The sequence below is a fragment of the Theropithecus gelada genome, chromosome 7a (genome assembly GCF_003255815.1).
Source record: "Theropithecus gelada isolate Dixy chromosome 7a, Tgel_1.0, whole genome shotgun sequence".
Taxonomy (NCBI): domain Eukaryota; kingdom Metazoa; phylum Chordata; class Mammalia; order Primates; family Cercopithecidae; genus Theropithecus; species Theropithecus gelada.
In genome coordinates, this window is record NC_037674.1 from 41,150,854 (window position 1) to 41,168,189 (window position 17,336).

A 17,336-nucleotide genomic window follows, 5' to 3' on the forward strand; every position below is an offset into this window, starting at 1 on the left:
AAAAAAGTTGTTAAAGAAAAAAAACAAAAAAGAATATGTGACAGAGGTGTATGTGGCCTGCAAAACCTAAAATATTTACTACATAATGCTTTACAGAAAAAGTCTGCTGGCCCCAGAAAATATTAAGAAGGAAACCAGGTTAAGTATCAGAAGAAAACACTGGTGGATTCTTTTACACCTCAAGGAAAGAAAAACCCTTCTATCAACTCACAATCCAGAAGCAATAAGGGGAAAGACTGATACATTTGATGACATACAATTTAAAACTTACATATGGCAAAAAAAAAAAAAACAACAAAAAACACCCCCAAAAAACAAACTTAGATAAACTACTTGCAACTTATATAAGCAACAAAGGATTAACTCCCTAATATAAAAAAGCTACTAAAAACATTTAAAAAAAGGACCAACAATTAAAATGTAGGCAAAGGACAGTCCACAGAAAAAGAAATGCAAATGGTCCTTAAACAGATTTTCAACTTCATTTATAAGAGAAATAGAAATGAAAACTAAACTGAAATACATTCCTCACCTATCAGATGGTAAAAATCCAAGTGTGCCAACGTATTTTGTTGACAAGGCTGTGGGGAAATAGGTATTCTCATATACTGGCAGTGGGAATGCAAAATAGCCTGAGGAAGGGAACTTGGCAATATCACTTCAAGGAAGAATTCTGAAGTATCTTCCAAAGACACACTGGTAAAAATATAACATATATGCATTATAGCATTAGAAAAACTGGAAACTTAATGTCCATTAATAGGGAAATGGCTACAATAAATTATGATACATCCACACATGATGTATAACTATAATTTTGTACTGTATAGCTGAAAAAATGAATGGGGGACATTGCTATGTGATGATATGGAATGATCTTCAGAGTATATTAAGTGACAAAAGCAAGGGGTAGGAAAGTATTGACAGTATGTTACCTTTGAGTAAGAAGACAGGGAAGTAATAAGAAAAAAAAATATATATATATATACCTATATTTTTAAAAAAGCAACAATGGAAGGATAAACCAAAAATGAATAAAAATGGTTGTTTCTGCGGATAGGGAGAAAACAAGATGTGGGAGTGGGGATGAAAGTTACACTTTTGTGAAAGCGCCTTGGTTTTATTGTTTCGACTTTGGAACTATACAAATTGTTTACAAAATTAAAAAACAACACTAAATCATAAAAAAAAAAGTGAAAGTGTCACAATTCAAATGAAACTACAAATCAAATGCAGCATGACAGAACTGTTTGGACAAACCTTCCAAGGATGCAGAACTTTCCAGGCTTATTCGGCTGAGATCAATTCTCTTAGTCCCTGAAGTAGCACTGGTCTCTTGAGAGGAGGTAGCTCCGTCCAACTCATGGCAGACATCTTCATCTGTTAAAGAGGTAGATTCAGAATCCTGGGCTCCCACTGAAGAAAGACTGGTACGATCAGAACTTTGATCCTAAGGACATAATTATAAGCTTAATTTCTCATACATTTAAAGGTAGTTAATTAAAAAGTCACTTCTAAGGCAGAAAAAATACTTATCACCTAACTACCCAGATGATCAGCTGAACTAATATTACAACATCTAGAGAAAAAAACAACCAATTTTATAAAGGCATGCTCATTTGGACAAATGTGCTGCAGTTCAATTTTTAAGAAATCATTTTTTGGTTACAGTGAAGTATATACTAGTTAGTAAGGTAAACTTTGTTGACTTTTAATCTCCATTTATTGATAATTTTCCTCTCTGACAAGGTATCACCCAAATATGAAACCACTAGAATTACGTTTTATTCTTTTCCACAATAACCCAGGTTTCAAAGATATCTGTATTTCTACTTTTCATTTTTGAGAACACTGAAGTTAAAAAGTTAATTTTTTTTCTGGTTATATTAAAAATACATGAGAAAATTTGGTAGCTGTAGATTTTTATATGAAAAAAAATTAATACCTGTAATTCTACCACTCAGGTAATACAACCTACTTTTCTAGTCATGTGTGTGCACATTGTTGTTATTTTTAATCAGATAGGGTAAAAGTTTTTTTTTTGAGACAGGGTCCACTCTGCTGTCCAGGCTGGAGTACAGTGGGCAATCTCAGCTCACTGCAGCCTCTGTCTCCCAGGCTCAAGCAATCCTCCTGTCTGGGAGGAGTGCTCCCAGTGGCTGGCATTACAGGTGCATGCCACCGTGCCTGGCTAATTTTTGTACTGTTGGTAGAGACAGGGTTTCGCCATGCTGGCCAGGCTAGTCTTCACTTCCGACCTCAAGTGATCCACCTGCCTTGGCCTCCCAAAGTACTGGGATTACAGGCCTGAGCCACCATGCCTGGCCGGGCTTTAACATTTTTATGTAGTAAAATATTTTCATCCTTTATGGGTTCCAAGGTCTGTATCTTGCTAATGAAGTATTTCTCCCCTCCTAAACGAGAAAAAAATCTTTTTAAAATTTTGCACTTAAATATCTAATCCATCTAGGATTATTTTTTGTTGTTGTTCAGTGAAGGGCAGGAATCTTTTCCTCAAGTGGATAGCTAAGTGTACCAACACATTTACTTAATAGTCTCATTTCCCACTGATGTTAAATGCTATTTTTTCATACCCCAAACTTCTATGTACATAGACAGTTTTATTTCTGGACTTTTCTCCATTCCACTAGTCCATTTATCTGTTTTGCATTGATTAGCAAACTGTTTTATAGTTTTAGCATTAGTTTTGTTCGTTTTGGTATTTTAGAGCGCAGTCTCTTTTTTTTTCAAAGACAGAATTTCGGTCTGAAGCCCAGGCTGGAGTACAGTGGCATGATCTCGGCTCAGCGCAACCTCCGCCTCCTGGGTTAAAGCGATTCTTGTGCCTCAGCCTCCCGAATAGCTGGGATTACAGGTGCCCACCACCAGGCCCAGCTAATTTTTGTATGTGTAGTAGAGATGGGGGGTTTCACCATGTTGGCCAGGCTGGTTTTGAATTCCTGACCTTAAGTGATCTGCCCGCCTCGGCCTCCCAAAGTGCTGGGATTACAGGCATGAGCCACAGCACCTGGTCTCATACTTTTCTTTTTCAAAATTTTCTTGATTATTCTCATGTATCTTCTCTATCAATTTTAAAGCAGCTAATTATGATTTGTATTATTTAGTCACCAGGTATTTGGTTTGCTTTTTTTTTCTTGTATTTTTAAATTAGACTACCCTGACTAATTTGGTTAGAACTGATACCTTTACAAGACTGAATCCATCAGTAAATTATGTCCTTCAGTAAAGTATTATAGTTTTATTCATGTAGGTATTATATACTTGATGTTATGTTTACTTCTAGACATTTCATGTTTGTGTTCTAGTGAATTAGCTCATAATTTTCCATTACTTTTCTAACTGGCCACTGTCATATCCAGGAAAGTTGTTTTACAAATGTTTATGTTGTTTCTAGTCACCTTACCAGTTCAAACAGTTTTTTCAGTGGTAGTAGATAACCTCATTTATGAGAATATCAAGTTTTATTAAATTATTTTACAACATTTTTATCTATCATTTTTTGTTTTCAGACAGTTTCACTATGTCACCCAGGCTGGACTTCTCAGGCTTAGGTGACCCTCCCACCTCAGCCTTCCAAGTAGCTGGGACTACAGGTGCACACCACCATGCCTGGCTAATTTTTTTTTTTTTTTTTTTTTAGCAGAGACAGCATTTCACCATGTTGCTCAGGCTGGTCTTGAACTCCTAGACTCAAGTGATATGCCTGCCTCGGCCTCCCAAAGTGCTGGGATTACAAGCATGAGCCACCATGCCCGGCCTTTATCTCTCACTTCTTTTCCTTGCCTTCTGGTACTGTTAGAATCCAGAATGCTGTTGGGTGGCTGGCACAGGTGTTTAGCATGCTTCCTTCCCTTGATCCTGACTTTATTATTTTATTATTATTATTTTGAGACAGAGTCTAGCTCTGTCACCCAGGCTGGAGTGCAGTGGCGTCATCTCAGCTGAATGCAACTTCTGTCCTCCACCTCCCAGGTTCAAGTGATTCTCCTGCCTCAGCCTCCTGGATAGCTGGGACTACAGGCGCATGCCACCACACCCAGCTAACTTTTTGTATTTTTAGTAGAGATGGGGTTTCACCGTATTAGCCAGAATGGTCTCAATCTCCTGACCTCGTGATTCGCCCACCTCGGCCTCCCAAAGTGCTGGGATTACAGGTGTGAGCCACCATGCCTGGCCTGATTCTGACTTTAAAAGAAATATTTATGACATTTCACTGTTAGGGATGGTGTTTACTATAGTTTTTTGATACTCTTATCAAGTTAACTAAGTTTTCTTCTATTTCATCTTTTAATTTTATAACATTAAACTTTTTTTTTCTTTTGAGGTAGGGTTTTGCTCTGTCATTCAGGCTGGAGGACAGCGGCACAATCACGGCTCACTGCAACCTCCACCTCCAGAGCTCAAGCAATCTTCCCACCTCAGCCTCCCAAGTAGCTGGGACCACAGACATGCACCACCACACCTGGCTAATTTTTTATTTTCTAGAGGTGGGGTTTTGCCATATTACCCAGGCTGGTCTTGAACTCAGACTCTCTTGAATGACAGAGCTCAATGTGCGCATGTCTGCAAGCAGGTCACCCTTTAGAGTGCTTGGATGGGGAATTGGAAGAGAATGTACAGGGCAACCAAACAAAGGAAGGTTTTACTTTGGTTGGTGGATACTTCAGTATATTTTAAGTAGAGTGGGGCTTCCTTAAAAAAAAATCTGGGCTAATAATGAAATTTTGGAATTACTTTTAACCCTACTTTCTTTCCTATCTCAATACCTGTCCTTGGTATCTCTCCTTCACTCTTAGTACTTAAAGATTTCATGCCTTTGTGAACTGGAGTATTTCATTTTCACAACTACTCCTGTAAGAGGAAAAACAATGCCTAGCCAAACTATTCCTTAAGTAGTCTTTTAATTTAATTACCTGGCTGTGTAATTTTATACTTCTGCCTGCTCACCTGGGCTTCATTCACAAGAACACTTCTCATCTTGGTAGCTGATCTCTCTTATTACTACTTTGGAGGCTATACTTTCTGTATTCAGGCATTTCTATCAATCCAGTTTCATTTGCTTTCTCATTTTAAGGTATGAAAATTTCTCATCTCCTGATGGCATACTTTTCTTCTTTCACGGCTTTGATGGATTTATTATATCTATTTTTCTGTCACTTTAATGGGATTTTGAGGAGGAGGGAATACAGATGTGTATTTTAACATCCTGAACCAGAGGTCTTGTTGCTGTTTATGCATAAAAGAATTACTTAGTATAAAAAATAAGTCAAATAGTTGAATTTTTCTAATTAAAATACAGATTATGCATGTTTGAAATTATAAAAAAGAATTTTACATTGAGAGACATTAAATTCTTTATATGCAGAAAAATTAATGAGACTGAATTTCATTGAGTATAGCAACAATAACCATTTATTTAGTGTCTTCAATGAAGGCACTGTACAGACATACCTTGGAGGTATGCCAGGTTCAGTTCCAGACCAACTCAACAAAGCAAATGTCACAGTAAAGCAAACCACAAACTTATTTCCCAGTGCATATAAAAGTTGTTCACACTACACTGAAGCCTACTATACAACATTATGTCTAAAAAATGCCATAAACTTAAAAATACCTTATTACTAAAAATTGCTAACAATCATGTGAACCTTCAGCAAGTGGTAATCTTTTTGTTGGTTGAGGGTTTTGCCTGGATGTTAATGGCTGGTGACTGAATAGGGTGGTGGCTGCTGAAGGTTGAGTGGCTATGGTAAAAAAGAGGACAATAATGAAGTTTGCTGCATTGACTCTTCAAGAAAGATTTCTCTGTAGCATGTGATACTGTTTGACAACTTTCTTTGCTCATTCATAAGAAACAACCCCTCATCCCTTCAAGTTTTATTATGTGATTGCAGCAATTAAGTCACATCTTCAAGGCTCCACTTCTAATTCTAGGGTTTTGCTATTTTCACCATATCTGCATAATTCCTCCACTGAAGTCTTGAACCCCTCAAAATCATCCTTGAGAATTGGAATCTATTTCTTCCAAACTCCAGTAATGTTGCTATTTTGATCTCCTCCTATGAATTATGAATGCCATTAATGGCATCTAGAAGAAAATCCTTTCCAGAAGGTTTTCAATTTATTTTGCTCAGATCCATCACAGGAATCACTACCTTATTGTGGCTATAACTTTATGAAATGTATTTCTTAAATACTAAGTTAAAAGTAAAATTGACTCCTTGATCCATGGGCTGCAGAATGAATACTAGCATGAAAACAATAAATCTCCTTGACATTTCTTTTTTCATCATTCAACTTGACTCCTTGACATTTTGGTTTTTTTTGAAGATGGGGGTTCAGTTCTGTCAGTCAGGCTGGAGTACAGACAGCGATCTCGGCCCAGTGCAACCTCCGCCTCCCAGATTCAAGCGATTCTCCCACCTCTGCTTCCTGAGTAGCTGGGACCACAGGCGTGTGCCACCACACTGGCTAATTTTTTGTAGAGACAGGGTTTTGCCATGTTGCCCAGGCTGGTCTCAAATTTCTGAGCTCAAGGGATCCGCCTGTCTCAGCCTTCCAAAGCGCTGGAATTACAGGCATGAGCCACTGCACCTGGTGACTGCTTTTCTATTGGAGCTCTTGCGTGACTAGATGCATTGTCAATGAGCAGTAATATTTTGAAATAAATATTTTTTTTTTCTGAGCAGTAGGTCTCAACAATGGGTTTAAAACATTCAGTAAACCATGGTGTAAACAGATGTGCTGTCATCCAGGTTTTCTGTTCCATTTACAGAGCACAGGCAGAGTACCTTTAGCAAATTCTAGGATTTTCAGAATGGTAGATGAGCATTGCCTTAATTTAACATCGCCAGCTACACTACTCCCTAACAAGAGAGTCAGCCTGTCCTTTGAAGCCTGGAAGCTAGGCACTGACTTTTCCTCTCTCGCCATCAAAGTTCTAGATGGACATCTTCTTCCAATACAGGGCTGTTTCATCTGCACTGGAAATCTGTTGTTTAGTGTAGCCACCTTCATCAGTGACCTTACATAGATCTTGTGGATAATTAGCTACATCTTCTATATTAGCCCTTGCTTCATCCTGCACTTTTATGTTACAGAGACAGCTTCTTTCTTTAAACCTCATGAGCCAACCTCTGCTGGCTTCAAACTTTTCTTCTGCAGCTTCCTCAGCCTTCATAGAATTGAAGAGTTAGGGCCTTGCTCTGGATTAGGCTTTATCTTAAGGGAATATTGTGGCTGATTTGATCTATCCAGACCACTCAAACTTTCTCCTTTTGGGCAATAACACTGTTTTGCTGTCTTATCACTCATGTCACTTTTAATTTCCTTCAAGAACTTTCCCTGTGCATTCACAACTTGGCTGTTTGGTGCAGAAGACCTCACTTTCGGCCTTACTTGGCTTTTGACATGTCTTCCTCACTAAGCTTCATCATTTCTAACTTTTGCTTTACAGTGAAAAATGTGTGACTCTTCCTTTCATGTGAACACTTAGAGGCCACTGTAGGGTTATTAATTGGCTTAATTTCAATATTGTTGTGTCTCAAGGAATAGGAAGGCCTGAGGAGAGGGAGAGAGTCAGGAGAATGGCCATTTGGTGGACAGTCAGAAATCACACAACATTTATCGATTAAGTTTACCATCTTATACGGGAACAGTTCATGGTGTCTCAAAACTATTACAATAACAACATCAAGGATCATGATCACAAGTCACCATAACAGATATAATAATGAAAAAGTTTGAAATATTGCAAGAATTATCGAAATGTGACACAGAGACATGAAGTAAGCACATGCTATCGGAAAATGATACCAATCGACTTGCTCAACACAGGGTTGCCACGAACCTTCAATTTGTAAAAAGCATGACATCTGTGTAGTGCAGTAAAGCAAGCACAATAAATGAGACATGCCTATGCATATAAAAAATATTATTTATTTTCATCTTTAGGTGGGATCTTTCTGACATTAGTGATTGTGTTCTCTTTTTCTAGATCAGTCTAGCCAGCAGTGTGTCAATTTTGTTGTTGTTTTTAAAGAATCAGCTTTTGGTTTTATTGATATTCTTACTCTTTCCATCTTTTCAGTTTTACTGATTTCTGCTCCATCTTTATTACTTCCTTCTTCCTACTTACTTTGAGCTTACTTTGTTCTTTTTTTCTAGTTTCTTAAGGTAGAACCATAAATCATTAATTTTAAATCACTTCTAACTACAGCATTTAAAGCTATAAGTTAAACTCTAAGCACCTCTTAGTTGTATCTGACAAATTTTGATATATTTTTGTTCATTCCAAACATTATTCTAATTTCCTTTATGATTTTATCTTTGATTCAAACTATTTGGAAGTGTGTTCAGGTTTTTCTTGATCTCTTACTTATTCTTAGTGATTTGTAATGAATTCTATTGTGGTCAGAAAATATGCTTGATTTAAAAAGAAACCTTATTGGGGCTTAATTTTCATGTCATAACATTCACTCATATTAAGTCTACAATTCAATAATCTTTGTAGTAAATTTACCAAGTTTTAGAACGTTTCTAATTTTAGAAACTTTTTACCACCCCAGTAAGATATCTCATACCCATTTACAGTTTATCTCCATTGCCTTCCTAACACCAGGCAAGATTTGCCTCTTCTGGACATTTCATATCAATGGATTCATACAATATTTGGTCTTTTAAAATCTGGCTTAATTCATCACCTCAAATTTGATGAATTTGAGGTTCATCAATTTTTTTTTTTTCTTTTTGAGATGGAGTCTCGCTCTGTCGCCCAGGCTGGAGTGCAGCGGCGCAATCTCAGCTCACTGCAAGCTCTGCCTCCCAGGTACACGCCATTCTCCTGCCTCAGCCTCCCGAGTAGCTGGGACTACAGGTGCCTGCCACCACGCCCGGCTAATTTTTTGTATGTTTAGTAGAGACGGGGTTTCACCAGGGTCTTGATCTCCCGACCTCATGATCTGCCCGCCTCGGTCTCTCAAAGTGCTGGGATTACAGGCGTGAGCCACCGGGCCTGGCTAGTTCATCAATTTTTTAAGGCATATTATCAGTATTTCATTCTTTTGTATTGCTCAATTATATTCCACTGTATAACACATTTTACCTATTTTCCAGTTGATGGAAATTTGGGTTGTTTCCATTTTTTGGCTTTTATGAGCAATGTTATGAATATTCACATAAAATCTGTGTGTAGGCTACGTTTTCATTTCTCTTGGGTAGATTATTTAGAGTGAAACTGCTGGGTCATATGTTAAATTAATGCTTAGCTTTTAAAGAAGCTGCCAGATTGTTTTCCAAAGGGGCTGTACCATTTAACATTCCCACCAAAGAAGTATGAGGGTTCCCATTTCTTCACATCCTCTCCACTTGTCATCTTTTGGATTACAGCCATTCTTCTAGTGAGTGTGAAATGGGATTTCACTGTGGCTTCGAATACAATTAACGCCTAATAACTAATTATGTTGAGCATGTTTCATGTGATTTTCAGCCATTCGTATCTCTTCTTTGGTGAAATATCTATTTAGAACTACTTTTTACTTGGGTTGTTTATCTTATTATTGAGCTGTGAGAGTTGTTTGTGTATTATGGATTCAAGTCATTTACTAAATACAGAATTTGCGTATCTTTTCCCCAGTCTGTGGCTTTTCATTTTCTTACATTTTCATTTTTGGAGCACAAGTCTTGAATTTTGGTAATGCCTAACCTATCAATTTTTCCTTTTATAGACTGTTTCTGGTATCATACCTAAGAATTCTTGGCTTAATTCAAGGTCTTAAAAGATTTTGTTCCTGTATTTTCTTTTTTTTTTTTTGAGACAGAGTTTTGCTCTTGTTGCCCAAGCTGGCATGCAAAGGTGCGATCCCACCTTACCACAACCTCCACCTCCTGGGTTCAAGCGATTGTCCTACCTCAGCCTCCTGAGTAGCTGGGATTATAGGAACGTACCACCATGCCTGGCTAATTTTTTGTATTTTTAGTAGAAACAGGGGTTTCACCATGTTAGCCACGCTGGTCTCAAACTCCTGACCTCAGGCGATCTGCCCGCCTCAGCCTCCCAAAGTTCTGAGATTACAGGCATGAGCCACCACGCCTGGCCCACAATTTTTTTTTTTTTTTTTTTGAGACGAGTCTCACTCTGTCGCCCAGGCTGGAGTGCAATGGTGCAATCTCGGCTCACTGCAATCTCTGCCTCCCGGGTTCACGCCATTCTCCTGCCTCACTCTCCCAAATAGCTGGGACTACAGGCGCCCGCCACCACGCCCAGCTAATTTTTTGTATTTTTAGTAGAGATGCGGTTTCACTGTGTTAGCCAGGATGGTCTCGATTTCCTGACCTCGTGATTCGCCCGCCTCGGCCTCCCAAAGTGCTGGGATTACAAGCGTGAGCCACCGCTGGCCCACAATTTTTATAGTGTGCTAGCTCTTACATTTAGACATCTTATCCATTTTGTGTTAATGGCTGAATATAAGTTGAGTGTCTACATTCACCTACAGTCATCCCTCAGTATCCACAGGGGGTTGGTATTTGCATATAACTTATGCACATCCTCCTGTAAACGTTAAATCATCTCTAGATTACTTATAATACCTAATACAATGTAAACGCTATGTAAATAATACTATATTATTTGTATTTATTTTTAATATTTTCAATCTGTGGTTGGTTGAATCCATGGAGGCAGAACTTGCAGATACAGAAGGCTGACTGTATTTGCATGCAGATATCCAATTATCTCAGCACCATTTTTTGACAAAAACTATCATTTCCCCATTGAATTGCCTTGGCATCTTTATTGAAATTTAAATGACCATAAACATAAGAGTTTATTTCTGGAGTCTAAATTTTATTCTCTCATCTATTCATCTCTGTTTATCCTAGCAGCACACTGTCTTGGTAACTGTAACTTTGTAGTAAATTTTGAAATAGGGAATTGTGAGTCCCCCAACTTTTTCTTTTTCCAAATTGTTTTGGCTATTCTGGGTCCTTCTATTTTCTATATTAATTTTAGGATCAACTTGTCAAATTCTACAAAATCCTGCTGAATCTTGATAGGGGCAATTTTGATACATATTTAGACGCCAATGTAGGCAGGGTTGCAGTTTAACAATACCGAGTCTTCAATTCCATGAACAAGGAATGTCTTTCCATTTATTTAAATCTCCTTTAAAATCCCTCGGTAATGTTCTGTAACTCTACAATGCACTTTGATATGGATCCTTTTCAATTGACTGAGGTTTTTTAAAAGCCAAACATAGTTTATCTTGATGACTGTACTGTAAACACTTGAAAAGAATGTGTGTTCTGTAGTTGTTGAGTGTATATTCTATAAATGTCAATTATATAAAGGTAGCTGATTGTGTTGTTGAGATTTGTCTTGACCAATTTTGGTTAGCTCTTCTATCAATTGAGAGTTTTTAAATGTCCTACTAAGATTTAGAACTCCCCTTAATTCTACCAATTATTGTGTCATTGTTTTGAGGCTCTGTGATTTAGTGAATATACATGGATAATTATTGTGTCTTCCTGATGAACTGTTTCTTATAATCAATATTTTTGAGAGACAGTCTTGCTATGCTGCCCTGGTTGGCCTAGAACTCCTAGACTCAAGCAATCCAGACCTTCCACCTCAACCTCCTGAGTAGCTGGAACTACAGGTACACACTATAACATCCAACTCCTCATCATTTTGAAATCAGTCTGTTGCCCAGGTTGGAGTGCAGTGGCACAATCATAGCTCACTACAGCCTTGAACTTCTGGGTTCAAGCAACCCTCCTGCCTCAGCCTCCTGAGTAGCTAGGACTACAGGTATGTGCCACCATGGCCAGTTAGTTAAAAATATATATATATATATATATTTTTTGGGTCTTGCTACGCTGCTCAGGCTGGTCTCAAATTCCTGACCTTAAGCAATTCTCCTGGCTTGGCCTTCCGGAGAGCTGGGATTACCAACATGAGCCACCATGACTAGCCTAACGTCTGCCTTTTAATTGAGGTGTTCAGATTGTTATCATTTAATTACTGATATGGTTACCTCTAGTCTATTTCTCTGTTCTCCCTTTCTTGGCCTCTTAAGATTTCCTGTTCTCTGTAAGACTATTTGAATATTTTTATTGGCTTTTTGGCTACACCTCTATTTTTTTAACTCAGTGCTCCAGGGATTACAATATACATATCTAATCATTTAAAGTCTACTTGGAGTTAGTTTTATATCATTTCATATTTAATAATATAACTATAATGAAGGTCTGTGGGGTAAGTTCCTTTATTACTGAAGTTTACTACTGTCAAACATCTACACATATTGAAAATTCCATGAGATAATGTTACTATTTTTGTTTTGGACAATTATAGGTTTTTCTTTAAGTTTTGGAGGGAAAAAAGTAATCTTTTCTAATAACCAGCTATTTACCATTTATTTTGATTTTTATTCCTGAAGATCCAGGTTTCTCTTTGGTATCATTTTTCTTCAGTTTAAATAACTTCGTTCAGCATATCTCATAGAGCAATCCCATTGCTCATGAATTCTTTTATCTGAAAATGTCTTTATTTCACCTTCATCCCTGAAGAATATTTTTACTGGATATAGAATTCTGAGTTGACAGGTCTTTCTTTCAATGTGTTAAAGGTACAGTTCCACTAAATTCTTCCCTCCAAGGATTATGATGAAAAGTGCATGGGTACATTCAAATCTTTATGGCTCTGTAGGTAATGTATAATTTTTTGTTAACAGCTTTCAGTGTATTTTAAATTTCTTTAGCAGCCATTTTCTTGTTAGCAGGTGAATATCTGCTTTTTGGCAGTTTACTTTTGATGTGTGCAGGTGTAGTTTTGAGTTTACTCTGTCTAATTTGCTGAGTCTCTTGTATCTATAAATCTGTATCTTTCACCAATTTTGGAGGTTTCAGCCATTATGTTTTCAAATCTTCAAATATCTTTTCTAACAAAATCTCTCTCTTCAATTCTTCTGGAACTCCAGTTATCCATATTTCATTTGTTCCTTTTCATATTGTCACACAAGTCCCTGAGTCTATATTTATTTTTATAAAAATCTTTTCTCTCTTCTTCTGATTAATTTCTATTACTCTATCTTCAAGGTCACTGACTTTTCATTGTCATCTCCATTCTGTTATTTAACCCATTCAATCAGTTTATATTGGATATTATATATTGCAGTTATAAAATTTGTTTTAATAAATTATATTTCTTGCTAGAATTTATTTTATTTCAAATGTGTTTTCCTTTACCTAAAGGAACCAGTTATGGGAGCTGCTTTAAAGTTTTTCCCTGATAGTTCCAACATCTGAGTCATCTTGGAGTTGTCTTTTCCTTGAGAATTGGTCACATTTTCCTGGTCCTTTATACCAAGTAATTTTGGATTTTATCTTGGACACTGAATATTATGTTATGTAGCCTGGGTACTGTTATAATACTTCAGAGATTGTTGATGCTCTTGTCTCAGCAGGCAAACAATTGAGTTATATATTCAGACTGTAATTCGTGTTTTACTTTTTGTAGGCTGTGAACTTTTGGTTCAGTTACTTAAGCCTTTTCTATTCCAGTTTGCATCTGTCCCATGACTGTGCAGGTCAAGGGGTAGGGTGAAACCTGTATGGGATTCCCCTCAAACTTTCTGCACAAAGAGGCCTCTTTCTCAGGCTTCTCTGTCCAGGAAATATGGGGTTTCTCTTGAAGTTTTATCTGCCAGAGGTGCCATGCCATGATGTGACTGCCCTTGGGGCAAAGATGCATGAGGAAAGAAAATGATAAACTCATTTCTGTGTTGGTCTCTCCCCAGAAACTCCCTGCTTTTATTTATTTTTCAGAATCCTTAGTTGTTTTTTATATTTTGTCTGGTTTTTAAGTTATAATCAGTGGGAAGGATGGGCTGTGGTGGCCTTATGTTACCACAGTGGAACCAGTATTTTCACCCCAATTCCTAAAGAATATTTTTGTTGAGTATAGAAAAATAGGTTGACAGTTATTTTCTTTCAGCACTTTAAAGACATCTTTCCAGTGTCTTCTGACATCACAGTTTCTCTTCAGAAGATCACTGCTCCTTTGCAGACAATGCATCTTTTTCTCTGGCTCAAGATTTTTGCTTTTTATTTCGTTTTCAGTTCTAAAATTTATGCTTGATTATTTTAAATACATTCCGATTATCTACTGAAATCTTCCATCTTTACAGTTATTTTTTTATACAATTTCCTTTATATTCTTGAACATATTATAATTATTTCAAAGTCCCTTGTTAATTCAAACATCTGGATCACTTGAGGGTCTCTTTCCATTATCTGCTTTCTTCATTTTTCAGCTATGTTCCTGTCTCCTGGCACAGCTATTTTTAATTGAGTGACAGACATTGTACATTAAAAACTGTAAGGATTCTAGATGATGTTTTATTCCTCCAGAAAAGGCACAATCTTTTCTCTGTTGATAAGAGTAAAAGCTATTATTTTAACCAAATCACAAATGACCCGAGTCAAGTCTAGGTTGCAATTTCGGTCAGGCTTAGTCTACCTCTGGTTTGTCAATGTTCCTAAGGCATACCTCTGTAAGTATTCCAGTTGAGGCCCTCCTCCCTCTGGCAGCTCCTGAACTCTAGCTATTATGATTCTAGGACCATGAAACTGCTGAGAACTTGATTTCTCACAGACGTTCTACTTACCCTTCTCATGCCGTATCAAGTATGTGGACAATGTCTTGAAGGAAGAAAATCTTCGGTGTATTTGAGGCCCTTAAAGTCTTCAATTTTGTCTCTCTAACCCACAAGGTCCCAAAAGTTCTGATAAGGGAAAGCCTAGATTTACAACCTAGTGCTTCATGCCCATAATTAGCAAATCCCCTCAGGGAGAAAGTAGCTCTAGAACTTCAGCTCACCTCTCTAGAATCCTGCCTCTATGCTTTCTAGTTACTTCAGCAGTTCTCTGATGACTTTAAACAGATACTTTCTCTATTTCATCTAGCTTTTTGCTCTTAGGGGAAGGTATGTAAGTCTACTGTAAGTTACTCCATCCTAACCAGAAGGGCAAACCACATACCTGACTGGTAATTTTTGAGGGCATATTGGACACACTATCTGGAAAAACAATCTGCATCTTGAAGGAAATATTGAAATTCAGTAAGTACTTTCATGTAACACTAATTCTTACTCCAGCTACAAATCACTGTCTTTCAAAACTGAATTACAAATATAACCTTAGTAAATTTTCTTTTCTTTGAAGTTATTATTTCAGTTCCAATTCTGATACTTAACAAAACTTACACACCCCATGAGTCCTTTTTATAAAGCTATGTTTAGGAAGAATAGTTAAAACAAGTAAGAGGCTTTTGGTGGTGATGGGTGTGTATGTGCGACAGTAAAAGTAGCAAATACTAACCAAACTTACCTTAGATGATGTGGTGTACATGGTGAATCTTGAATACCATTTGCTTGCTTTCTCTGCAACTCCTTTTCCAGCAGTGAACATACTGTTTCTTAGAACATCTAGTTTAGGTACTAGTAGTGTATCTAAGTTAAATGAAGGTGATGAGTGGGTTAATGTATCCTGAGATTCTTCCCTAAATGGGCAAGTAGGTGAGAAGGCTGGAGAAGACCAAAGTCTCTCCCTTGGCTTCTCCTCACTTTTTGTGTAACTTTTAGATTTGGTAAGTCTCACTGGCTTAGGAGAATTAGGAGGCAGACTAGATCTTCTGCATGCCTTGACCAATGGTGGACTTTTCTTATTTAATTTATCATCACATGCTCGTTGTAAATCAATGCTTGGTGTACGACTTGTCAAAGGGCTGCTCATATTATTCATATACATCACAATTTCTTCAGCTAAATCACGCCTAGCAGATGGTGTTGAAATGCTTTTGCTATCATCTTCATCCTCCTCCTCTTCTTCTTTTTGCTGCTGTTCAGTCTCAGCAACCAAAAGAGAGAGGGGATCGAATCCTGTTGCAACGTCAGTTTTTTCAAAAGGTTTTACTGAAAAGCTGCTGTTCATACGTTGAATACTCTTGGGATTTTGCGTAGCAACACATCCTGCTTTTGATCCATCTGTTTCACTGTCTAAGTCTTCTAAGTCAAAAATAACAGGAGATTCCACTTTATCTCCCAAATAGTTAGAACCATCAAAAGGTGTATCATCATCACTAGATTCCTTTTCTAGACTGTCTCTTTTTGATCTTAAAGGTGGCTTCCCAATATCAAGAGTATTTGGTCTTGTGCTTTTTGAGATAACATTTGAAAGAATTTTTGCATCAGCTCCCAATTTTTCAACTATATCTCCAGGGGTGGCTTCCTGGTTAATTCTATTGAGCATAAATCCCATCAGTACCCCTCCACTAAGATTACGGTTTCTATTTCCCCAGACCACTTGCTGCTGCAAATTAGTTTCATTGTCACTTTTATGTCTTTTCCTGAAGCATCTACTTTGAATGTTTCTTGTTCCGTTTGTATCCTCAAGAGATGATATTAAGAGCAGCTCAGGTGTGCTTTCTGAAAAACAAGTAAAGTGCTTTTAGCCATGAAAATATAATAGCAAATAGAAGTCATTTTAAATATTTAAAATTCTAGTGATGAAAACGATAATAGCAAGTACTCACTGAGTGTCTGCTATTTGACAGATACTATACTAGACACTTTACTTGTATTTCCTACTGTAAACATTCCAACATCCTTATGGGTTGAGAAAAAAGGAACACTCAGAGAGATTAATTATCTAGCTCAGAGTAACCCAGTCCTTAAGAGACAGAACTGAGATTCAAATTCAGATTTGTCCAATTATAAAGGGCATGCTCCTAGACATTAGGATGGATCGCTTTTTAAAGATGTCATCAATTAAGATTTATACTTACTAATTCCACTAAATAAATTACAATGGTTTTACAATTGTGGCTGTACTAGATGACCTTGAGATTCTGAGTCTTCCTTTTTTTTTTAATTTGGTAGACACAGGGTCTCACTATGTTGCCCAAGTTGGTCTGGAACTCTTGGGCTCAACAAATACTTCTGTTTTGGCTTCCCAAAGTGCTAGGATTATAGGCGTGAGCCACCATGCCCAGCCAAAATTGTGAATCTTCTGCTTACTAAAATGAAAAAAGAAAAAACATCCAAAACACAAAACAAAATAGATGCTAACTTTATCCATAAAGGCTATTTTTCAAAACTCCAAATCCTAAATAATTTTAGCTAAATTAATGTGGCTAAATAATTTTACCCTTGCTTAACATATTGCTTGCACATTTATACCAGTCAAATGTTAATGGCCACTTCACATTTAGAAATACTGTTCACTGCTTTCTACCAAATTACTTAGATGAAAATACT

General features: G+C 37.2%; 1 protein-coding gene across 2 annotated transcripts in view; it reads right to left on the reverse strand.

Annotated features, from left to right (window-relative positions):
- DENND4A (DENN domain containing 4A) overlaps positions 1 to 17,336 on the reverse strand; it is a 130,130-nt gene that overhangs the window by 14,833 nt on the left and 97,961 nt on the right. For both annotated transcript variants that reach the window (XM_025390372.1, XM_025390373.1), the window contains 2 exons: positions 15,409 to 16,505; positions 1,261 to 1,450 (listed from right to left, as the gene is read on the reverse strand). In XM_025390372.1, coding sequence (XP_025246157.1) covers positions 1,261 to 1,450; positions 15,409 to 16,505 — 1,287 coding nt within the window. The remainder of the gene's footprint in view (positions 1 to 1,260; positions 1,451 to 15,408; positions 16,506 to 17,336) is intronic.